This window comes from Ranitomeya variabilis, chromosome 5 (assembly GCF_051348905.1).
Source record: "Ranitomeya variabilis isolate aRanVar5 chromosome 5, aRanVar5.hap1, whole genome shotgun sequence".
NCBI lineage: Eukaryota > Metazoa > Chordata > Amphibia > Anura > Dendrobatidae > Ranitomeya > Ranitomeya variabilis.
The window spans coordinates 666,720,732-666,746,320 of NC_135236.1; the positions used below are offsets into that span (position 1 = coordinate 666,720,732).

Genomic DNA, 25,589 nt, shown 5'->3' on the forward strand with positions numbered 1-25,589 from the left:
CAAGTGCCTGGACCAGAGATTGGGATACTTTAGTCAAGTCAGAGACTGACTGAGACATAGCAACTGCCCACTCTGGGGGAGGGGGAGTGCACTCATCCCGAGATTCGGAAGCTTCTGCGGAGCAGACATGGTAGGCGGACTGCAGGATTGGCAGAAGGGTGACGACTGACCTGCTGACCATTTTTTCTTGCAGCGTGAGCAAGCGTAATGAATGATGGTGGATTTGGAAACAGAAGCCCCAATAGAATTGGACATATGTAGGCTGTGAGCTTATAGTAAGAAAAAAAGGGTTGGAAAGCTCTGCCTGTGTAAGTCTAAACTACTGCAGCGCTGCCTCCGGAGTATGATATACTGCAGGGGAGGGTTGCTAGGGTATGTATGAAAGGCTACCGTACAGTTAAACACAACAAACCTGCGAAAGCAAAAAATGATTAGCTGCGGATCTGGGAGATCCAGGTCCGCCTCCTACAGACACGAAGCACAAACTGAGGGGCTCAGTGCCTGTCGGTGGGTGTATACTGCCGGGGAGGGGCTTTCGTTCTTTTCCTTTTTTGCATAGTGTCAGCCTCCTAGAAGCAGCAGCAAACACCCACGGTTATCTGTGTCCCCCAATGAAGCGATAAAGAAATGTACTTTTAATCTGGCGATAAGGAATCATGACAGATATTACAAAATAATTTATTGTATTAAAAGAAAAAAAAATAAATTTAAAAGAGAAAATGAAATATTGTAGAATTTCTTTAGTCCGGCATCTGATAGTCTAGAAATTTTTTAAAATGCTGTTAGCGAGGTGAACTAATATTAGGATAGATGATCGACGGGGGAAATCAGATTCATGGCACCTTCCGATCATCTGATTGAAGGAGCCATGGCGGCCCTGAACAGCGCCGTACATTGTGTTGTGGCCGTGACTGGTACTGCAAGCGTAGTCCTATATAAATGAAGGGAGATTGCTTGCAGTACCAGTCATGACCACTGCACCATGTCATGAGTCATTTCCGCTGCCCCGCTGCCTTTTCCATCGGCGGCTCATGGTGGATCCCTCGCTGATCTGCTGTTGATTACCCGTCCTTAGTCCCTTTGAACACTATATGACACAAATCCTTTATTTTCCAATCTGATCATCCAGAATTTTTTTTTTTTTCAGTATTTAAAAAAAAAAAAAAAAAAAAAAGGGAAAAGCTTATTTAAATAACTAAATTCTATTAGTTTGGCATCTGATAATCTGTAATCTGTTTTTTTTTTTTGTTGCCTTGCTGATGATCAGCAGGCTTGTCCCCTTGTGTCTGGGTTGGTTGAGGTCACAGTCTGGCGCCTGCTCCTGATCACGGCCGGCCGAGTGAATGATTAATGCAGCTCTTCTGCTCCGATATTAATTCTGCTCACAGCATAGCCGGCACGTCATGTAATTTAGGCCTGATCACTAATGAAAGCACCGCGTTTAACGAGATGAATACAGTTTAAATGGCTCTTAAAGGCACAGGTCACTTTTTTTTTTTTTTAATGCTTCTATGAAATGCTTTGGATTCGATCTAATATCCTACACTCCGTGCGTCCCCCACAGAATAGTCCCCTTGGCGGTATAAGTCCTAGACCAATGTGCTCCAATTCTATTTCCCTGCAGCCGCCCCTAGAGGGAGCTCGCTGCATACTCGTGTATCCTTGCTATGCAGTGAGCTCCCTCTAGTGGTGGCTGCAGAATATTCGCATTTATCCAGCAGGGGATTTGGAGCTCTGTATCCGGAAAAACAGGACCTCCGACTGCTCTACGTATAATATTGGAATAAGTATCAGCGCCTGACGATGGATCTTTCCTGCCCCCCTGGAACTCCTTGATTTGCTTCCATTTTAGTGATGGCTCGTTCCCTCTGGGCCACATGCCATGCATGAATGGCTTCCATTGTAGCAGACAGTGGGCATGCTTCATTCTTAGAATAGTTTCCCAGATTCCATATAATCCGCCCTCTCAGCTGGTGACATTTCTTTCCTCCCGGTCTTCACATTTCATGTTCACCTTCCATTTCCTTCCTCTTGTCATCAGCTGGGCTATGTCATCACTGCGCAGGTTTCCTGCCAACCTAATACGGAGACTAACTACATGAAATTTAAAGGGCAACTCCCCTCAATACCAAAACTACCTGTCCTCAAGTGGTCATAAACATGGCCTCCATTACAGCTTGTGGCTGCAATTCCAACTCTGACCAGTGTGGTGCTGTTTTACCCCCCAAACAGTGTGCTTTACTGCATGCTGTAAATCTGTCTTGTTCAGACTTTGGTGGGGTCCAAATGGTTGGAACACTACTGATCAGACATATACTATCAAATTTATTGTGGAAGAACTATTCGGCGGTGTACATCTGTTTCCAGCGCTGTCCTCAGACACTCGACAGGCGTGCCTGGAATATTAAAATTGCCAAATCCTTTGTGATTGCCACGGGGGATCTGCTAGGAAATTGCTGCCTGAGACAGCCGGACGCCGCAGGAATAGATTATTGAATCGTATCTGTATGGAGGCAGAGGTGTCTCACAATACCCGGCAGACTAATAACACCTTGATAGAGTTTTGCCTCACTGAGCCACATCCGGTCTCACTGAGCCACCTCATTCATAGCTATAGGTTAAGGCTTGGTCATTCATATACATTTTTTTTCAATACAGGAATGCAGATGATCAATCGATTTGATCAGTCCGATCGTGCCAGACCTTACCAGCAGATCAAACGGCTCTTTGATCACTTTGGCAGCCACATTGAATAAAATATAGGTTCTTATCAAGACCAATTTCAGGGTTACCCTCTAACCTTTTCCTATATATATTTTTTTTTTGTAAGGTTCACAAACTACTGACATGGTGGCAAATCCAGGGTGCATCAGATCCTTTTAATCAGTCCTAAATTTACAACCTTTCTCCCTTTAAACTCGATGACGCAAGTCGTCTTCGTCTCTCGTCAGTATGTAGTAAAGTGGCTGCAATTCCATTTTCAACCACAGTGGTGCTGTTTTCCCAAATAAAACCAAAACATTGCTTTACTGCGTGCTGCAATCTCTTTATATCAGAGTTAAATTAGTGTTTAAACCATTGGGACCTCACCAAATTATTGAAGAACCCATTTAGAATATATAAATACATAATATATGTAATATTCTCACCAGGAAAGACAAGTCCTTGATTTGTCGTCTTCGTCAAAATTTCCATTCGGCCATGTTGAAAAGCTGAACATGAAGCTGGTAATAGGATATAACCTGTACATCCATCTAAAAACTATGAAACAGTTATTTTAGGTGGCGTTGCCCTTTAAGGTGACTTTTTTTTCGATGTCATTTTTTGGTTGCAGCCATTGTTTGTTTTGTGCCTTTTTTATGTTGCTATTCTGTATTTACTTTGTCTTCTTTTTTTCCTTTGCTCCGGGTCATGTGCATGCCTGCCTGCGTCCTCTCTTTATGTTCTGTCCTCCCTCTCGCGGGGGGTTGTGCTCCTCATTAAGCCGTCAGAGGAGAACTTACTCCGCCAGAACTCTATGGCATTCTGGGAGTGGGATAAGGGCTTCCCCGCTCCCGTACGGCCTCCCAAAAAATCCTTCTCAGAGTGCTGCCTGGTACGTCTGTGTTATTTGCTCACGTTTACAGCCGCTTTGCACCTTTTTCGAAACCTCACGACTCGTAGATGGGCTTTGTAGTGTCGGTCACTTTGATCCCCGCCGCTTCTCATCCCATCGCTTGGCCTCCCGCACCCCCCACGCTTTGATGCGCTTTTTGATCACAGCTGAGCTTTTGCCGCCATTGTGTGTGCAGTGTTTATTTTACTATCTCTTGTCATTTTTGTCCTTTTTTTATGTTCACACGCACAAAACTGATCATTGCGTGCAAAAAAAAAAAGGGGATTTTTGGCAGATTTAGCTACATTTGTGATCTACTGATCCTATAGATGAGTTTGTCGGTCATAAACATGGAAGTTGGCTAAACCAAAGCTTTTTCCAATGTTTATGGGGGTGCCCCAACTCTATACTAACTGCAAAATGTATTGGAAAAATTGGATGGGGCATGTTGCATTTCAGCATGCCCAATCTTTTTTTATTTTCAAGAAAGTGAGCCTCTGTCAGAAGGGATTGGCAGCAGCTTTCTCTACACTACCCATTGAAATAAAAGACAAATATGATAAATTATTAACTGTGTCTAACTTCAGTTTAAAAAAAAAAAAAAAAATGCTAAAATTATTTTTTTTTTCCAACTGTTCTGCATTCCTATGCGTCTCCAAGGTAACCAGTTACAAATGTATCCTCCAATCCCATTCCCGTACCTCTTCCGATTTTTTGTTTTTTTTTGTTTTGCTGTTTAGCTTAGAAAGAAGGGTCCTGACTACACAGGATTTGTTTGTAGTCTGTAACCATGGAGACGCATAAGTCTACATTAGAGCTGTTAACACTCATTTTTTTTCGGACTTTAAAGGGTTTTCTCTACTATATAAATAAATAAATTATTTATACACACACACACACACACACACACACACACACACACACACACACACACACACTCACTGGCCACTTTATTAGGTACACCATGCTAGTAACGGGTTGGACCCCCTTTTGCCTTCAGAACTGCCTCAATTCTTCGTGGCATAGATTCAACAAGGTGCTGGAAGCATTCCTCAGAGATTTTGGTCCATATTGACATGATGGCATCACACAGTTGCCGCAGATTTGTCGGCTGCACATCCCAAAGATGCTCCATACAAGGCAGGATGGATCCATGCTTTCATGTTGTTTACGCCAAATTCTGACCCTACCATCCGAATGTCGCAGCAGAAATCGAGACTCATCAGACCAAGCAACGTTTTTCCAATCTTCTACTGTCCAATTTCGATGAGCTTGTACAAATTGTAGCCTCAGTTTCCTGTTCTTAGCTGAAAGGAGTGGTACCCGGTGTGGTCTTCTGCTGCTGTAGCCCATCTGCCTCAAAGTTCGACGCACTGTGCGTTCAGAGATGCTCTTAGGCCTACCTTGGTTGTAACGGGTGGCGATTTGAGTCACTGTTGCCTTTCTATCAGCTCGAACCAGTCTGCCCATTCTCCTCTGACCTCTGGCATCAACAAGGCATTTCCGCCCACAGAACTGCCGCTCACTGGATTTTTTTCCTTTTTCGGACCATTCTCTGTAAACCCTAGAGATGGTTGTGCGTGAAAATCCCAGTAGATCAGCAGTTTCTGAAATACTCAGACCAGCCCTTCTGGCACCAACAACCATGCCACGTTCAAAGGCACTCAAATCACCTTTCTTCCCCATACTGATGCTCGGTTTGAACTGCAGGAGATTGTCTTGACCATGTCTACATGCCTAAATGCACTGAGTTGCCGCCATGTGATTGGCTGATTAGAAATTAAGTGTTAACGAGAAGTTGGACAGGTGTACCTAATAAAGTGGCCAGTGAGTGTGTGTATGTGTATGTATATATATATATATATATATATATATATATATATATATATATATATATATATATATATATATATATATATATATATATATATATATAATCTCAACCTACCCTTATGATTTGTGAGGATCTCGCACAGCACCATTATTTGCCAGTCTAAAGCGTGCCTAATTATTAATTATAGCAAAATATGCCTGCCATTAATGGATATGGTTTTTAACCCTTTTTTCGTCCATGGATTTGGAAGCTTTTTTTTTTTTTTTTTTTTTAATTGTCATTTGGGTAAATGCTGCTTTTGTACTGTCCCTTTAAGAACGGAAATAAAAGCCAGATGAATAAAGGCGCCTGATCCTTTTTTATTTTCATCTGCTTTCATTAGGAGATAATAGCGCTGCCTTCTGCTCTATTGTTCCTTGGTGAATGGCCGCCGAAAACCATCCTGCGTTCTCCTCTGTCGCCCCCTTTTTCTATGCAAATAAAGATATATAGGACATTGGCGGTCAAAACTACTGCCGTGATCTAAATACCGCGATCTATATGCCGGGATCACTGCGGTATTATTAGTCACAGACTATCCCGGATCAATAATTACGGTAGATCCAAAATGTAACCGCTATACAGATTCGGAATGACCGACCCCCTTTAAGTTTCGGATTCAGGAGAAAATAATGAATTCCAATAATCGCTCTCGTTACTCATCGCTTTTGTCTTCTAAAAATTGCAGAAATACATGCAGGAGGCGCGGAGCTTGGGGAAAACCGTTCGACAGCCCAAATTGTCAGATCTGTCCCCAGCGGTGATCGCGCAGACTAATTCAAAGTTTGTGGAAGGATTACTGAAGGAATGCCGAATGAAGGTGAGACGCTCGTGTCCCCCGTCGTCGTCTTTGGGAACAGAAATCTGGAGAGAACTTCTATAGCTCGTTCTCTGTGCGCTAAGAATCATAAAGTCTAGAAAGAGAGCGCTAAAGGTGCGGAGGGAGCACGTAGGATGGCTGCAGAAAGCGTAAGGTACAGACTGTGAGAGCGAGACTGTGAGCGTGCTATTAACGCAGAGCGTGTGAGTGAGCAAGACATGGCGCTATAAATGCAGAAAGAGTAGTAAGAAAGCAGAAGGAAAGCCAGTGATGGCAAGCTAGATGTAGAAAGAACATGCGTGCGCGCTGCTGATGTGTGCAGGGTGGGCTGAATGCTGATGCTGTAGATGTTCACGGTGGGGGAGAGGGATTGAGCACGCCGTAGATGCACAAAGTGGAGGAGAGGGATTGAGCGCACTGTAGGTGCACACGATGGAGGAGAGGGATTGAGCGCACTGTAGGTGCACACGATGGAGCGCGCTGTAGATGAGCACGGTGGAATAGAGGGATTAAGTGTGCTGTAGATGAGCACAGTGGGAGAGAGGGATTGAGTGCGCTGTAGATGAGCACAGTGGGAGAGGGGGATTGAGTGCGCTGTAGATGAGCACAGTGGGAGAGGGATTGGGTGCGCTGTAGATGAGCACGGTGGGAGAGGGGGATTGGGTGCGCTGTTGATGAGCACGGTGGGAGAGGGGGATTGGGTGCGCTGTTGATGAGCACGGTGGGAGAGGGGGATTGAGTGCGCTGTAGATGAGCACAGTGGGAGAGGGGGATTCGGTGCGCTGTAGATGAGCACAGTGGGAGAGGGATTCGGTGCGCTGTAGATGAGCACAGTGGGAGAGGGGGATTCGGTGCGCTGTAGATGAGCTCAGTGGGAGAGAGGGATAGGGTGCGCTGTAGATGAGCACAGTGGGAGAGTCCCTAGGGATTAGGTGCGCTGTAGATGAGCATGGTGGGAGAGGGGGATTGGGTGCGCTGTAGATGAGCACGGTGGAATAGAGGGATTAAGTGCGCTGTAGATGAGTACGGTGGTAGAGGGGGATTGGGTGCGCTGTAGATGAGCACGGTGGGAAAGGGGGATTGAGTGCGCTGTAGATGAGCTCAGTGGGAGAGAGGGATAGGGTGCGCTGTAGATGAGCACAGTGGGAGAGAGGGATTGAGCACTAATGCTGTAGATGCACACGGTGGAGGGGAGGGACTGAGCACTTGCGCTGTAGGTGTGCACGGTGGGAGATGAGGCGCTTGCTAAATACAGAAAGAGCAATCTAAAAGTAGAGCGATTGTCACTACAGATGCAGAGAAAACATGAGCGCGCTCTACAGATGTGGGGAGGGGAATCTACGGCACAACAATAGCTGCGAAGCCCGAGACACAAAGCTGCGTGAATTAGTGGGTAGGACGTGGCATACAGCGCGCCACAGAGTGCAAAAAGATGATTAAAGTGAGCTAATAACCTGGAGGTGGCATACATGTATCTTACAGCTTGATAACGAGACTTCACCTGATCTAGTTCTCAGCTGTCTCCTTTTCAATCTAAATAGATCTGCCCCGATACGTCCTGCAAAGCATCACTTTCCACAAATGATTAAACGACTTCCTCAAAATTAAAAGCCGCCTTCCGTCTGACTGTGGAGGGGCAGGAGGGCGGCGATGTGGTGAATGTGGCACTTACAGCCAGACTAATTAACGATGATGCAAACTAAATGGCTGTCAGACTGGTTCCAGGCTGGAGAGTAATGGCCGGCTCAGCGAGCGCTGGGTCTGGTGGGCCTGAAGAGGTCAAGCATTTGTATAACGGCTGCCGGGCTCCCGGTAACGGGTGACGCTGATGTTCTCTTCTGTTTGATCAGACGAAGCGCATGCTGGTAGAGAAGATGGGGCACGAAGCTGTGGAGCTGGGACACGCGGACGCCAATATTACAGGACTAGAAGAGAACACGCTGATCGCCAGCCTGTGCGACCTCCTGGAGAGGATCTGGAGTCACGGCCTGCAGGTCAAACAGGTAATCTAGCGGGAGCGTGCGTAACCCTCCGCACCAAAATGCTTCATACAGGCAGGGGGTGCCTGTAATGTACCAGTGACGCCGCCTATCTGCCCGCATCTTCCACCACGTGAAAAGGCCATTACTGCAGATTAACCATTACATGGCTCGCCCCAGTCTGACTCCTCACACCCTTACTGTACTTCTTAGAGGGCCGGTCTTCAGTGAGCTCCCCCTAGTGGCCACCGGAGGCGGTGTGAATTACATCCTGTGTCTGTATAGCACAACAGGGAATCGGACTTTTCCTTTAAAAGTGACAGATTTGGCTTTATATATTTTTATGATCGTTTCAGGGAAAATCTGCCTTATGGTCTCATTTGCTCCAGTATCAAGAAAGGGAGGAGCGGCATGAGCATAATCTGGAATCACCAAGTAAGTCACCGTCGACTCCAAATCCAAAAGGGTGTGAGCAGGGGTGGATTAAGGGTAGCCAGGGCCCCGGGCTGTTCAGACACTGTGGGCTCCCCCCCCGGTCATGTGACGGGGGTCATGTTATACCAAAACCAGATTATTCCAGAAAAATGGCCGGGCCCTACTCTACTGTAACCTATTAAATATTTGTTAAAATCTGCAATACAATTTAGGTATATTTTGACCAATAATATCACATACAAGGAACAAATACCACAGCGCCATGACCAGACCAGAAATTACAACCACAGTGATCGAATAATATCACATACAAGGAACAAATACCACCGCACCATATCAAGACCACATATTACCACCACTTGGTGACCAAATAGCACATACAAGGGACAAATACCACAACACCATTTCCAGACCACATATTACCACCACATAGTGACTGAATACTACAATACTGATCAGTAATTAAAAAAAACAAACACAATACTATTACTATTACCATAAGTGCCAGTATTCACAGGAGATCTGTACTTAGTATGCAGTGTCTGTGTAGAGGTAATACAGTGATCACCGGTGACATTGTACACAGGACCTCTGTATATAGTATAGTGTATAGTGTCAGTGTATAGGTAACACCGACTCACCAGTGACGTCTCTGGGTGAAGTCCTTCATCTTTCATCCAGCACAAACCGCCATCATTTCTTCCAGCCAGGACTCGTCTCTGCAGGAAATAACACAGTTATCTCGAGCTCCGCTTGCAGAACACATTACTTAATTTTTCACAACTTCTACATTACACATGAAGAAAAAGAGGCGACATAGTGTCACTCTGCACAGTAACAGGACCGCTCCCCCCCCATTTAAAACAGTATACTCAAAAAATAAAATAAATACATCACTGCAGTAATAATATCCCTTAATTGGCCCCTATGGTAATAATTTCCCACACTCTGGCCCCGTGTGTCTCATTCCTGGCTCCAGCCATATGTTCTCCCATCCTGCACTCATGAGTATCCATTCTACCCCATGTTATCTCCCCATCCTGCCCCATCTGTCTCCATCGTATCCATCCTGCCCCATGATCCAATCCTGCCCCATGTCTTTCATTCTGCCCCGTGTCTCCAATCATGCCCCATGTCTACATTCTGCCCATGCCTCCAGTCCTGCCCCCAGTGTGTCCAGCAATCTGCCCCAGTGTGTCCAGCAATCTGCCCCAGTGTGTCCAGCAATCTGCCCCAGTGTGTCCAGCATATTACCCCCAGTGTGTCCAGCATATTACCCCCAGTGTGTCCAGCATATTACCCCCAGTGTGTCCAGCAATCTGCCCCAGTGTGTCCAGCAATCTGCCCCAGTGTGTCCAGCAATCTGCCCCAGTGTGTCCAGCAATCTGCCCCAGTGTGTCCAGCAATCTGCCCCAGTGTGTCCAGCAATCTGCCCCAGTGTGTCCAGCAATCTGCCCCAGTGTGTCCAGCAATCTGCCCCAGTGTGTCCAGCAATCTGCCCCAGTGTGTCCAGCAATCTGCCCCAGTGTGTCCAGCAATCTGCCCCAGTGTGTCCAGCAATCTGCCCCAGTGTGTCCAGCAATCTGCCCCAGTGTGTCCAGCAATCTGCCCCAGTGTGTCCAGCAATCTGCCCCAGTGTGTCCAGCAATCTGCCCCAGTGTGTCCAGCAATCTGCCCCAGTGTGTCCAGCAATCTGCCCCAGTGTGTCCAGCAATCTGCCCCAGTGTGTCCAGCAATCTGCCCCAGTGTGTCCAGCAATCTGCCCCAGTGTGTCCAGCAATCTGCCCCAGTGTGTCCAGCAATCTGCCCCAGTGTGTCCAGCAATCTGCCCCAGTGTGTCCAGCAATCTGCCCCAGTGTGTCCAGCAATCTGCCCCAGTGTGTCCAGCAATCTGCCCCAGTGTGTCCAGCAATCTGCCCCAGTGTGTCCAGCAATCTGCCCCAGTGTGTCCAGCAATCTGCCCCAGTGTGTCCAGCAATCTGCCCCAGTGTGTCCAGCAATCTGCCCCAGTGTGTCCAGCAATCTGCCCCAGTGTGTCCAGCAATCTGCCCCAGTGTGTCCAGCAATCTGCCCCAGTGTGTCCAGCAATCTGCCCCAGTGTGTCCAGCAATCTGCCCCAGTGTGTCCAGCAATCTGCCCCAGTGTGTCCAGCATATTACCCCCAGTGTGTCCAGCATATTACCCCCAGTGTGTCCAGCAATCTGCCCCAGTGTGTCCAGCAATCTGCCCCAGTGTGTCCAGCAATCTGCCCCAGTGTGTCCAGCAATCTGCCCCAGTGTGTCCAGCATATTACCCCCAGTGTGTCCAGCAATCTGCCCCAGTGTGTCCAGCAATCTGCCCCAGTGTGTCCAGCAATCTGCCCCAGTGTGTCCAGCAATCTGCCCCAGTGTGTCCAGCAATCTGCCCCAGTGTGTCCAGCAATCTGCCCCAGTGTGTCCAGCAATCTGCCCCCAGTGTGTCCAGCAATCTGCCCCCAGTGTGTCCAGCAATCTGCCCCCAGTGTGTCCAGCAATCTGCCCCCAGTGTGTCCAGCAATCTGCCCCCAGTGTGTCCAGCAATCTGCCCCCAGTGTGTCCAGCAATCTGCCCCCAGTGTGTCCAGCAATCTGCCCCCAGTGTGTCCAGCAATCTGCCCCCAGTGTGTCCAGCAATCTGCCCCCAGTGTGTCCAGCAATCTGCCCCCAGTGTGTCCAGCAATCTGCCCCCAGTGTGTCCAGCAATCTGCCCCCAGTGTGTCCAGCAATCTGCCCCCAGTGTGTCCAGCAATCTGCCCCCAGTGTGTCCAGCAATCTGCCCCCAGTGTGTCCAGCAATCTGCCCCCAGTGTGTCCAGCAATCTGCCCCCAGTGTGTCCAGCAATCTGCCCCCAGTGTGTCCAGCAATCTGCCCCCAGTGTGTCCAGCAATCTGCCCCCAGTGTGTCCAGCAATCTGCCCCCAGTGTGTCCAGCAATCTGCCCCCAGTGTGTCCAGCAATCTGCCCCCAGTGTGTCCAGCAATCTGCCCCCAGTGTGTCCAGCAATCTGCCCCCAGTGTGTCCAGCAATCTGCCCCCAGTGTGTCCAGCAATCTGCCCCCAGTGTGTCCAGCAATCTGCCCCCAGTGTGTCCAGCAATCTGCCCCCAGTGTGTCCAGCAATCTGCCCCCAGTGTGTCCAGCAATCTGCCCCCAGTGTGTCCAGCAATCTGCCCCCAGTGTGTCCAGCAATCTGCCCCCAGTGTGTCCAGCAATCTGCCCCCAGTGTGTCCAGCAATCTGCCCCCAGTGTGTCCAGCAATCTGCCCCCAGTGTGTCCAGCAATCTGCCCCCAGTGTGTCCAGCAATCTGCCCCCAGTGTGTCCAGCAATCTGCCCCCAGTGTGTCCAGCAATCTGCCCCCAGTGTGTCCAGCAATCTGCCCCCAGTGTGTCCAGCAATCTGCCCCCAGTGTGTCCAGCAATCTGCCCCCAGTGTGTCCAGCAATCTGCCCCCAGTGTGTCCAGCAATCTGCCCCCAGTGTGTCCAGCAATCTGCCCCCAGTGTGTCCAGCAATCTGCCCCCAGTGTGTCCAGCAATCTGCCCCCAGTGTGTCCAGCAATCTGCCCCCAGTGTGTCCAGCAATCTGCCCCCAGTGTGTCCAGCAATCTGCCCCCAGTGTGTCCAGCAATCTGCCCCCAGTGTGTCCAGCAATCTGCCCCCAGTGTGTCCACCGTTAGCTTATAAAAAAAACAAAAAAAACCCATCTCCTTAGCTGACCAGCGATCCAGGCGGCGAGCTCACTCCAGCAGCGCACACTCACCGGCGACTGACAATGACGTCAGACGCCGGCGACGTGTGCGCTGCGGGCGTCTGACTTCAGCTGCTGGCGGATGTTGTTAACTATTGACGTGCGGGCGCGCGCCCACACGTCAATAGGAAACCGCCGCAGCGCCGGAAGGGGCCCGGTGAGCAGATGAGAAGGGGCCCGATGCGGGCCCCCTCTCTCTGCCCACCGGGTCCGGGGGCACATAAATGCCGGCGCCGGCGGGCATTCACAGTACTCGGGCGGATTATCAGAGGGTCAATCTGTGCGGTAGCCCAGGGCCACCCTCACCACTTGGCCCTGGGCTACCGCCCATATTGACCCTCTGATAATCCGCCCCTGGGTGTGAGTCACTATTGGCCACCATTACTCTGCCCTTAAGAGCCACCATTGTTTTACAGCATACCCCCTTTAACTCCTGTATAAAATTAGTATTGTATTTATGAATATGGAATATAATATTTATTTATAGATATACATTTTAATATTTAATATATATTTTTTATATTTTAACATATATTTTAATATATATATTTAGTGTGTGTGTGTGTGTGTGTGTGTGTGTATATAATTCGTTTTATGTTCTTTTATCTAAAAATAATACAACAATTATAATATAAATAATACAAATTTCTGATATTCTTTTCCCCCCTACTCATACTTTTGGAAAGTAGATATTCTACATGAGATTTATCATTGTTTTTTTTTTCTCTAAATGAACAGTTGGGCTGGGCCCCGAACGGAGAAGATCTGACACTAGCGCTCCCATGCCGTCCTTGCGAGTGTCACTTACCCAGGACATGAGGTACGTAGGTGGACATAAGCCTGGTATGGGAGAGTGCATTGCTAGAACTGTAAACATCCATTAGCCAATACTTTTGGCAGTATGTTAAACGTTTCCTGATAATGGATGAAGTTCAATTCTACCGATACAGAGCACCGAGTCCACTTCAGAAAGGTGGATGTAAATGACTGCCGGAAGCCACCACTAGAGGGAGCTCACTGCAAACTATCTTGATGTTGAGCTCCCTCTAATGGTGATTATCGAGGCAGCATGTTGATCATAAGTGAGCTTAGAAGATCGTTCGGGAGATCACAGGAGCGAATAAAGATGCGACCACCAAAGAGCAAATAAAAAGGTGCTCATAACATGTAACAGATAAATTTAGCTGCTCCGGTCACCACTAGGGGGAGCCCACTGAGAACCCATTCATTTCTACAGCTGACAATGAACACAGTGATCCATTGTCAGACTCCCCCTAGTGGTTACCGGAGTAATCACAGCAGAGGCAAAGTTGCTTCTGTAATGCTCCCTCCCTACCTCTGGTCTTCTAATTTTTTTTACTAGATGTTCACATCACAGGCTAAGAAATCGGAGTATAAATAATTTACTTTCCCACTCTTTCAGGCATCAAATATTTATAGTGTTGCTATTGGACATTGATCACCAAGCTGACAAGTCAGGGGGATTTATAGGATTTTTGCTTCCTTTTTTATTCTCGTTTCTGTAGCCTGCAGCATGTTTTTCTTAAAGGGGAAAACACACTATTGAAGAGAACTGTCACGTATCTGACATTTACTGCAAGGTGGCAGAGTTCCTGATTACATAAGATGGGAAATGTTATACTCCAAGGCTTTTTTTTTTTGCAACTTTTCAAAGTGTCTGATGAATTGGGGCCTTTTATGTTGTAGGAAAGATCACACATTCATTTTTCTGATACAAAGCTCCAGATCTTCTGCTTTTACCACAAAGCCAAAAAAGAATAACATTCTGTCTACCTGCAGCAACCACTAGATGGAGCTCTTTGTATAAGTTTTTACAGAAATTCCATTACAAAGCAATATTAGCAGAGCCCCCTCTAGTGGATAGGAGGACTGCTGAAGAAACAAAAATGCATCCATATGTATTAACATGATGTTATATATATATTCTTTTTCTAGACATATCCAGAACTTAAGTGTTATAAAGACTGATGTGGGCAGAGCGCGGGGCTGGATACGACTTTCCCTGGAGAAGAAGTTACTGTCCCAGCATCTCAAGCAGCTTCTCACCAACCAGATGCTCACGAAGTGAGTGCGACTGTCCCGAACGTGCCAACAAATCTGTGGGGACTGTGATGGCTGGTTTGCCGCCTGCCTGGACCCGTGTCACATGGTTCTAGCGGCGCTACCTGCCTGGGGCTCATATTGTATTTGTAGCAGTCCTACCTGCTGTGAAGTCATATGGTTCTAACTGCGCTGCCTGCCTGGAGCGACGTCATGTAGTTCAGGACTAGCTGTGCTGCCTGCCTGGAGTGACATCATGTAGTTCAGGACTAGCTGCGCTGCCTGCCTGGAGCGACGTCATGTAGTTCAGGACTAGCTGTGCTGCCTGCCTGGAGTGACGTCATGTAGTTCAGGACTAGCTGTGCTGCCTGCCTGGAGTGATGCCATGTAGTTCAGGACTAGCTGCGCTGCCTGCCTGGAGCGACGTCATGTAGTTCAGGACTAGCTGTGCTGCCTGCCTGGAGTGATGCCATGTAGTTTAGGACTAGCTGTGCTGCCTGCCTGGAGCGATGTAATGTAGTTCAGGACTAGCTGTGCTGCCTGCCTGGAGTGACGTCATGTAGTTCAGGACTAGCTGTGCTGCCTGCCTGGAGTGATGCCATGTAGTTCAGGACTAGCTGTGCTGCCTGCCTGGAGTGATGCCATGTAGTTTAGGACTAGCTGTGCTGCCTGCCTGGAGCGATGTAATGTAGTTCAGGACTAGCTGTGCTGCCTGCCTGGAGTGATGCCATGTAGTTTAGGACTAGCTGTGCTGCCTGCCTGGAGCGATGTAATGTAGTTCAGGACTAGCTGTGCTGCCTGCCTGGAGCGACGTCATGTATTTCAGGACCAGCCGTGCTGCCTGCCTGGAGCGATGTCATGTAGTTCAGGACTAGCTGTGCTGCCTGCCTGGAGCGACGTCATGTAGTTCAGGACTAGCTGTGCTGCCTGCCTGGAGTGAGGTCATGTAGTTCAGGACTAGCTGCGCTGCCTGCCTGGAGCGACGTCATGTATTTCAGGACCAGCCGTGCTGCCTGCCTGGAGCGATGTCATGTAGTTCAGGACTAGCTGTGCTGCCTGCCTGGAGCGACGTCATGTATTTCAGGACCAGCCGTGCTGCCTGCCTGGAGCGATGTCATGTAGTTCAGGACTAGCTGTGCTGCCTGCCTGGAGCGACGTCATGTAGTTCAGGACTAGCTGTGCTGCCTGCCTGGAGTGAGGTCATGTAGTTCAGGACTAGCTGCGCTGCCTGCCTGGAGCGATGTCATGTAGTTCAGGACCAGCTGTGCTGCCTGCCTGGAGTGATGCCATGTAGTTCAGGACTAGCTGTGCTGCCTGCCTGGAGCGACGTCATGTATTTCAGGACTGTGCTGCCTGCCTGGACCCATATCACGTGGTTCTAGCGGCGCTGCATGTCTGGACTCTTATGGTTCAATCGGTGCTGCCTGCCTGGACTGATGTCACCTGGTTCTAGCTTTGCCATCTGCCCGGACCGATGCAGACTGATGTCCGGCTGGCAGGAGGTGATTGTTCTCTAGTTTTGCAGCAGGTTGTGCAGTTCTGGGGGCGCTGATTCTCCTCTAGATCGCTGCAGGACATATGCTCCTAGATGTGCTGATTACTGTTTTTCTCGCAGGAAGTTATACAAGCGCTACGCCTTCCTACGCTGCGAGGAGGAGAAGGAGCAGTTTCTTTACCACCTCCTCTCTCTCAACGCTGTGGACTACTTCTGCTTCACCAGCGTTTTCACCACCATCCGTAAGTGACGTCTGGTTTCCCTATTCTCAGTTTCTGATCAGTAAGAGGAACACTCGACAAGGCGGATACCTGCATCACTTCTGCAGTCCCTACAGGAGCTATAAAGTGGAGTACCCCTTAAAATTCACCATTAAAATCTTTTTTTTTTTTTCCCTGTCCCTGATGTTCGTTGTCCTCCGATAACCCCTCCGTTCTCATATCCTGGGCACATTAGGCCGGTAACGACTTGATGAAAGGCTTTATTGTGCAATCTCGCTGCTCTAGACCCAATTTACGTGTCAGGACTCTGTATAAAAAGTGGGTCAGAAAGAAGTCTGAGGTCTTCACGTCACATAATTATTTTTCTTTTTCTGTCTCCAGTGATTCCGTACCGAGCACTGATTATCCCCATCAAGAAGCTGAGCAATGCCATCACCACGTCCAATCCGTGGGTGTGCGTCTCCGGAGAGCTGGGGGACACCGGAGTCATGCAGATCCCCAAGAACCTGCTGGAGATGACATTTGAGGTTTGTCGCCATCGGAAAGGTCTCGCGTCCTTGTCAGTAGTCGTCACGTTACGGCTCGAGGGATCCGCGGTGACATTTGGCTGCACTTTTGTTGGTTTCTTCTCTGTAGATCATGCAGGATGTCTTAATATTCCTTCCCTAATTCATCATTTTAAGATGAAAAACCATCAACCAACTGCTGTTGACGGACCTTTTACACCTATAATCTTTTTGTAAAACTGTACTCCACCTTTAATACTCTTTTTTTCTTTTAATGGTGGTGTCGCATATTTTTATTTTTCCTTTATTTTTCCTATTCGCAACATAGAAAAACAAACTGCTGTTGACAGATCTTGTATTTGCAAAATAAATATTTAATGATGACTACTAGGCATAGCATAACTGACTGATCCATCTTGAATGTAACCTTCACCTTTCATGGTGATGTGATATGTTCATTTTTTTTCTTGTAGGTATTTTTCATTTTCTTTTTACAATTTGCAGCATAGAAACAATCAGCAGGCTTCTGACGGACCTTTTTTTTAGTTAATTTTAGACCTATGAAATAGCTTTTCTCAAAAACATCTTAAAGCGACATTCCTCCTTAAATATTACCTTTCCTGGCCCTTTTTCCCTTTTCTTATACCCTGCAACATAGAATGTCCATCACACAACTGCTTGTTGATGGTTTCTATTTGCAAAGCGAAAATTTAAAGATTAAAAGTACTAAATATATAATCACTAGTCTTCATCTAGTTCAAGAACATCATAGTGACGCTCTGTCTTGAATACAACCTTTACCTTTAATCGTTTTGTCATAGAGCTACCGTATATGTTTAGTTTTCCTTTTACTATTTGCAGAGTAGAAACTATCAAAAAAATGCTGATGACTGACCTTATATTTTTCTTATTTACCTACATCCTCTCTCTGCCCCAAAATATCTTTACCACCTTGTATATTATCTATTTGAGTTGCTGTATATTTTGGTTTTTCATATTTTTTTCTATTGCTCTTTGCCATCCATCCAACCATCCGCAAACTGCTGTTGGCATAACTAAAGGTACCTTCACACGAAGCGACGCTGCAGCGATAGCGACAACGATGCCGATCGCTGCAGCGTCGCTGTTTGATCGCTGGGGAGCTGTCACACAGACCGCTCTCCAGCGACCAACGATGCCGAGGTCCCCGGGTAACCAGGGTAAACATCGGGTTGCTAAGCGCAGGGCCGCGCTTAGTAACCCGATGTTTACCCTGGTTACCAGTGTAAATGTAAAAAAAACCAAACAGTACATACTCACCTGCGCGTCCCCCAGCGTCCGCTTCCTGACACTGACTGAGCTCCGGCCCTAACAGCACAGCGGTGACGTCACCGCTGTGCTTTCACTTTCACTTTAGGGCCGGCGCTCAGTCAGTGTCAGGAAGCAGACGCTGGGGGACGCGCAGGTGAGTATGTACTGTTTGTTTTTTTTTACTTTTACGCTGGTAACCAGGGTAAACATCGGGTTACTAAGCGCGGCCCTGCGCTTGGTAACCCGATGTTTACCCTGGTTACCAGTGTAAAACATCGCTGGTATCGTTGCTTTTGCTTTCAAACACAACGATACACGGCGATCGGACGACCAAATAAAGTTCTAGACTTTATTCAGCGACCAGCGACATCACAGCAGGATCCTGATCGCTGCTGCCTGTCAAACTAAACGATATCGCTATCCAGGACGCTGCAACGTCACGGATCGCTAGCGATGTCGTTACAAAGTCGTTTCGTGTGAAGGTACCTTTAGATCTATCTATCTATCTATCTATCTATCTATCTAATCTCCTATGTAATCTTTTTAGGTCTGGTTGAGACTCCACCTTGAATATTACCAGTGTCGTGATAGATTTTATTTACTTTTCCTTATTACTGTTTTCGATTGTTTGCGATGTAGAGACCGTTGTCACACTGCTGTTGAAGGACCTTCTATTTCCAGATTTATTTATTTTTCTCTAGCAATATAATTGCTCACTCCTGTTTTTCTCCTTCGCCTCATTGGGGGACACAGGACCATGGGTTATGCTGCTGTCACTAGGAGGCTGACACTAAGCTGAGACAAAAAAAGGTTAGCTCCTCCCCTGCAGTATACACCCTCGTACTGGCTTCCAGACACCCAGTTCAAGCTTAGTGTCCGTAGGAGGCACACTGATTTTTATTTTCACGGATTTTTTCTTTTTAATCCATTCCGGACGAAGGGGGCAACGGATTCTTTAGTGGTCCGATCTCCCCCGAACCAACAACAGGCGAGCACGGGAGTTTCACCTCTCCGTATCCTCTCCTGCGACGTGGGAGCCACTGCCTGAGCTGACCATTTTTGGGCGACGGTTTTTTCCCTAAAAGGGACGCCGATCTCCCCATGTTGTACAGAGGAGCACTGGTGTTTTCCTCCAGTATCCTCCTCTGCAGCCAGGCCTTTTTATTGCCGGACATTTGCCCTGTCCACCAGGTTTTACCCTCGGCTGTACAGTGGCCCCCTAACCCGTGGCGTCCGTGCAGATCACACTGCATCACCAATGCTCTGTGTTACTCAGGTGGTGGACGGTTCCTCTCCACTCCCCTCTGGGGCTGGTGGATGGAGGCTTCCCATCCCCTGCACCGTCCCAGCCATCCTTAGGCTCCTCTCACCTCCTCGGGTAGGTGTCTCGTGGAGGATGGGGGGGGTCGCCGGCGGTCCGGAGGGCTCCTTCTTAAGCAGGGCACATTAGGGGCTGTAGCTCTGTAACGTCGGCACTTTGCGGCCGCGCGCCGGGCCCAGGCCGCAAATTTAGCCCCCGGCTTCGGCCTAGCCGCTGGTCGCTGCCGTTAGGCTCCGCCCACTCCTGCGCGTCATCGGCGGCGCCGCCCCTGGTTCCTGGCGCTTCTCACAGCCGTCGAGATCTCCTTCCTGATCTCGGCGGCCATCTTCACTCCACATGCCGCAGCTCCTGCTCGGAAGCACCTCGGTGTCACTGTGCCCACGTGCAGCCAGTCTCCTCTCAGGCTTCTCAGCTTCCCAAGACAGCGGGACACAGGACCGGGGTAAGGAGACATCGTCAGCTTCTCCCCTGCAGCGTCTCCCTCTGCTTCCCAGTCCAGTTTATAGTCCCTGTGGCCTCTTTCTGCATTAGAATCATGTCGCAGTCAAGGTCTAAAAAACTACCTAAAGTACATACGACCTTTTTTTCTGCATGTACCACCTGCCAGGCCCCACTTCCTAAGCCTCAAAGTTCTCCCCTCTGCTCTGCCTGCGATGCCCCATGTGCCCAGGAGCCCTCCACCGCCACCGACTCTGGCGTACCTAGTCTTCCCCCGTGGGTCGCTTCACTCACACAGTCCGTGGATTTTTTAGCCAACGCCATCAAATCCATTCAAAATCCTCCCGGGGTTCAGGGTAATCCGCTTCAGGCGTTAAGAGATCCCTTCACAGCAGGGGAATCGTCGGCCAGCAGGGGCCGCTCTCCACTTAGAGAGGCTCGGTCATCCAGAAAACGGATCCGCACTACCTCTCCTGAGCGCTCTCCTCGCCGCTCAGACTCTGCCAGCTCCACCTCTCGCTCACCCTCTTTGGGGGCTCACAGCGTTCACGACTCTGAACATGAGTCCGAGGTATCATTGGACCCGGAGGCTCCGGAGTTCAGAGCTACGGTTGACTCCCTCATTGTAGCTGTCAATCACACTCTTAAGGTGGATGATGACGTTAATTCCGCTCCGGAACACGCGGTCTCTTTTACCAGATCCAAACGTTTTCATAAATCTTTTGCCTCTCATCCAGCTTTTCTGGATATAGTCAGGCGTCACAGGGAGCATCCAGATAAGCGTTTCACGGGTAAGAAGGACCTGGCATCTAAGTATCCCTTTTCAGCGGATCTCGTGAAGGACTGGACGGATCCCCCTTTAGTAGATCCGCCGGTCTCACGCCTAGCTTCTAAAACGCTTCTTTCAGTTCCGGAGGGCGCTTCAATTAAGAGTCCCACTGAACGCCAGCTAGACTCTCTAGCTCGTTCAGTGTATGAGGCCTCTGGCTCTTCCCTGGCCCCCTCCTTCGCCGCGGCTTGGGTGACCAAGGCTATGGTTTCCTGGGCGGATGCTCTAGCGAAATCCATTAATGAACAGGACCTCCCGTCTGAGATGGCAGACCTAGCCAAGCAGTTAGCCATGGCTAGCGATTACGTGATGTTCGCTTCCCTCGACGCGGCGAATTGCGCAGCATCGGCGGCTTCCAACGCCATTGCTATCAGAAGGGCTCTTTGGCTCAGGGAGTGGTGCGCAGACGCCTCCTCTAAGAAATCTCTGATCTCCCTCCCTTTTCAAAGCGGGCGTCTTTTCGGCGAAAAGCTTGACCAGCTTATTTCCGACGCCACAGGGGGAAAGAGCAAGTTCCTTCCCCAACAGAGGCCCAAGGCGGCTTTCCAGCGCCAGCCTTTCTTTCGTTTTCGGCCTTTTCGTACCAGCCCAGCCTGGTCCAATCCCTCCGGGCTTTCCAGATCAGACCGTTCCTCTCGCAATGACAGAGACTCTCGTCCCTCCTTCAGGCCGAATCCTTCCTGGCGCGGGAAACCAAGGCAGCCCAGAACCCGAGGTTCCAGACCTCCCAGATTCCCGTCTCAATGACTCGGGAACGGTGCCAGTCGATACCATCAGAATAGGCGGACGCCTACTCTTTTTTTTCAGCAAGCCTGGCTCTCCGTCGTGCACGACGAATGGGTCAGGGATCTGGTATCGTCCGGCTACAAGATAGAGTTCTCCTCTCCTCCTCCAACTCGGTTTTTCCCCTCTCGTCTCCCCAGTTCGGCAACTCAGACTCGCGCCCTTCTTTGCGCCATTCACATCCTCCGCCAGAGCGGGGTCATTGTCCCGGTCCCGGAACACGAGAGGTTCAAAGGTTTCTACTCAAACCTCTTCGTTGTGCCAAAGAAAGACGGAAAAGTGCGGCCCATTCTGGATCTGAAGCTCCTGAACAAGTGCGTAAGAGTCCGGCACTTCAGGATGGAATCGCTCAGATCGGTCATCTCTTCGAAGGAAAGAGGGGAATTTCTGGCCTCGATAGACATCAAGGATGCCTATCTTCACATCCCGATTTTCCCGTCTCATCAGAGGTTCCTCCGCTTTGCCATTCTGAAGGATCACTTCCAGTTCACGGCCTTACCCTTCGGTCTCGCCACGGCGCCCAGGGTATTTACCAAGGTCATGGCGGCTGTCATGGCCATCCTTCATTCTCGAGGAGTCGTCGTGTTACCTTACTTAGACGATCTCCTCATAAAGGGCCCGTCTTTTCAGGCCTGCGAGTCAAGCGTCCACATTACCCTGGATTCTCTTTCGCGCCTAGGTTGGTTGATCAACTGGGGCAAGTCCTCTCCCGTTCCTGCCCGTCGGATCTCCTTTCTGGGAATGATCCTGGACACTTCGAGGGGGCTGGTCTTGCTTCCTCGGTCCAAGGCCCAAGCACTTCAGCAAGGAGCCCAAACGCTCTGTCATCCTCGCCCGCGAACCATTCGGTTCGCCATGAAGATCCTGGGAAAGATGGTTGCAGCAATCGAAGCAGTTCCTTTTGCTCAACTCCATCTCCGTCCCTTGCAACAGGCTTTGCTAGACAACTGGGACAGGAGCATCTCTTCTCTCGACCGCCCTTGTCCCCTGTCCCCGCGGGTCAGACAATCTCTCGTATGGTGGACCCTGGGCCCATCTCTCCTCCGGGGGAAGTCCTTCCTCCCGATCCGCTGGTTAGTGGTGACTACCGACGCCAGTCTTCTTGGCTGGGGGGCGGTGTTCCTCCACCACTCTGCCCAGGGCCTCTGGACAGTTCGGGAATCCAAACTTCCCATCAACATCCTGGAGATTCGTGCTATCAGACTTGCTCTGAGTCGCTTTCACCCCCTGCTCGCGGGTCACCCTGTACGAGTCCAATCCGACAACGTCACGGCGGTGGCTTACATCAACCACCAGGGGGGTACCCGCAGCAGGGCCGCGATGCAGGAAGTCTCCCTCATCCTTCGTTGGGCCGAAACCAACCATTCCATCATCTCCGCGGTGTACATTCCGGGAGTCGAGAATTGGGCGGCGGACTTCCTGAGCCGCCAGGGCCTTGCCTCGGGGGAGTGGGAACTCCACCCAGAGGTTTTTCACCAGATCTGTCTTCGCTGGGGGACCCCGGACGTGGATCTGATGGCGTCCAGATTGAACGCCAAGGTCCACAACTTCATTGCTCGATCTCGGGATCCCCAGGCCATAGGAGTGGACGCGCTGATTTCTCCGTGGCATCATTTTCAGCTCCCATACGTGTTCCCTCCCCTTCCCTTACTGCCGAAGGTGATCCGAAAGATCAAGATGGAGGGAGTTCCAGTCATTCTGGTCGCCCCAGACTGGCCTCGTCGCGCTTGGTACGCGGAGCTCGTTCAGCTCGTAGCCGACGTTCCCTTGCAGTTGCCAGACCGCCCAGACCTGCTTCGCCAGGGACCGATTTACCATCAGAGCTCAGGGGCCCTACGTTTAACGGCGTGGCTGTTGAAACCTGGGTTCTAACTCGTGCCGGTTTCTCTCAGCAGGTCATCCCCACCATGTTAAGTGCTCGCAAGGCGTCTTCCGCCTCCATCTACCACCGCGTCTGGAAATCCTTCTTCTCATGGTGTAGGCTCCGGGGTCTCCCTCCTCTCGTTTTCTCTATCCCTTGCATCTTGAATTTCCTTCAGGCTGGTCTGGACTCCGGTTTGGCCCTGAGTTCCCTCAAAGGTCAGATCTCAGCGTTATCCGTGCTTTTCCAGCGTAGGATCGCCACCAACCTTCAGGTCAAGACTTTCATCCAGGGAGTCTCCCATGTGGTTCCTCCCTACAGGATACCGCTGGAGACCTGGGATCTCAACTTGGTCCTAGGGGTCCTTCAGGAACCTCCGTTCGAACCCCTGGAAGACGTTCCGCTCTCGGTCCTCTCTTGGAAGGTTGCCTTCCTGGTAGCGGTGACGTCCATCAGAAGGGTTTCAGAGCTCGCCGCTTTATCCTGCCGGGCTCCTTTCCTTGCCTTTCATCAGGACAAGGTAGTCCTTCGTCCTTCTCCGGCGTTTCTTCCAAAGGTGGTCTCTTCTTTCCACCTCAATGAGGACATCATTCTTCCCTCCTTTTGCCCACAGCCCAAACATAGAGTCGAGAAGGCTCTCCATACTCTGGACATGGTTAGGGCCCTCAGGAGGTACATCTCCAGAACGGCTCACTTCAGAAAATCGGACGCCCTTTTCGTGCTCCCGGAGGGTCACAGAAAGGGTTTGGCTGCGTCTAAATCCACGATAGCCAGATGGATTCGATCTGCTATCCAGGAATCCTATCGAGTCAGAGGCAGTCCTATCCCGGCGGGGATTAGAGCTCATTCCACTGGGTCGATGGGTGCTTCCTGGGCCATCCGGCACCAGGCAACAGCGGAGCAGGTTTGCAAGGCCGCAACGTGGTCTAGCCTGCATACCTTCACAAAGCATTACAATGTCCACATCCACTCCTCTGCGGACGCGGCCCTTGGCAGGCGTATCCTGCAAGCGGCCGTTGCGCACCTGTAGTCAGTTGGTACATGGAGGTATTTGGTTGTATTGTTTCCCTCCCAGGGACTGCTTTGGGACGTCCCATGGTCCTGTGTCCCCCAATGAGGCGAAGGAGAAATAGGGATTTTTGTGTGTACTCACCGTAAAATCCTTTTCTCCGAGCCACTCATTGGGGGACACAGCACCCACCCTGGTAGCCTTTTTCGGCTCGTGATCTTGTTTTTTTGTTCTTGACTGTTTGTTTGACATGTTATATTCTAATGTTACTGGTTATATTGTTTCTATCCTACTGCTTTTGCACTGAACTGGGTGTCTGGAAGCCAGTACGAGGGTGTATACTGCAGGGGAGGAGCTAACCTTTTTTTGTCTCAGCTTAGTGTCAGCCTCCTAGTGACAGCAGCATAACCCATGGTCCTGTGTCCCCCAATGAGTGGCTCGGAGAAAAGGATTTTACGGTGAGTACACACAAAAATCCCTATTTAACATTTTGGTTTCATTTCTTTTTTGGGGAGTAATAAAAAAATAAATAATAATGATAAATTGCGCTATTCCTGACGAGATTTAGAAGGGGTTTTATTATATTGTTCTGACTTTTTTATTTCTTTTCTTTTTCATCAGTGTCAGAATCTGGGCAAACTCACTACAGCCCAGCTGGGGCACGACAACTCAGGACTTTTGGCCAAATGGCTTGTCGACTGCGTCATGGTCAGGAACGAAATAACCGGGCACACGTACAAGTAAGCCATTTGTGGAATTGGAATTTTGTGTGGGTTATTATGGAGTTATAAAATTCTATAAGACTGAATTAATGTTTTTCAATTGATGAGTCACGTCTTCCAAGCTGTAGCTGTCCTTGATGTTGTCCCCATTGTTGGACGCTGTCATTGTGATAGCCCTTTACACACTTCTCTGAGTTTTTATCGCTGCTTTTCCCAGCCCTTTGGGGAGGTCAGCTTGAAGTTCTGTCCATTTCGTACCCTGTAATTATGTAACAAAACGAGATCTCGTTACTCACAGACGATCACTGGGCTACTTTGAGTTTTGCTTAGGAGAATCCGGATACAGGCCCTGCAGGACTTTTAACGGGCACTTCACTCATGCCATTGCATCGGTGGCAAAGTTGCAATAAAGTGTGGAGAATCATGAAAATTCCCTCGTTCATGGATTTGATCCAATCTATCAGTAAAATAACTTGTATGGTCGCTCTGCAGAGAAGGCAGTGATGTGTTGCATTTAGGAAGATGAAGCGTTTTCTTTCTCCAGGCAAAAGGTGGAGGGGGGAATACTCAAAATGCATTGCCAGCTTTTGCA

General features: G+C 49.4%; 1 protein-coding gene across 3 annotated transcripts in view; it reads left to right on the forward strand.

The window, feature by feature from the left end:
• The window catches only part of DENND5B (DENN domain containing 5B), a 65,978-nt gene that overhangs the window by 31,057 nt on the left and 9,332 nt on the right, over nucleotides 1–25,589 (forward strand). For all 3 annotated transcript variants that reach the window (XM_077266670.1, XM_077266671.1, XM_077266672.1), the window contains 8 exons: nucleotides 6,157–6,288; nucleotides 8,139–8,291; nucleotides 8,624–8,702; nucleotides 13,200–13,281; nucleotides 14,418–14,546; nucleotides 16,138–16,259; nucleotides 16,620–16,765; nucleotides 24,897–25,015. In XM_077266670.1, the coding sequence (XP_077122785.1) occupies nucleotides 6,157–6,288; nucleotides 8,139–8,291; nucleotides 8,624–8,702; nucleotides 13,200–13,281; nucleotides 14,418–14,546; nucleotides 16,138–16,259; nucleotides 16,620–16,765; nucleotides 24,897–25,015 (962 nt within the window). The remainder of the gene's footprint in view (nucleotides 1–6,156; nucleotides 6,289–8,138; nucleotides 8,292–8,623; nucleotides 8,703–13,199; nucleotides 13,282–14,417; nucleotides 14,547–16,137; nucleotides 16,260–16,619; nucleotides 16,766–24,896; nucleotides 25,016–25,589) is intronic.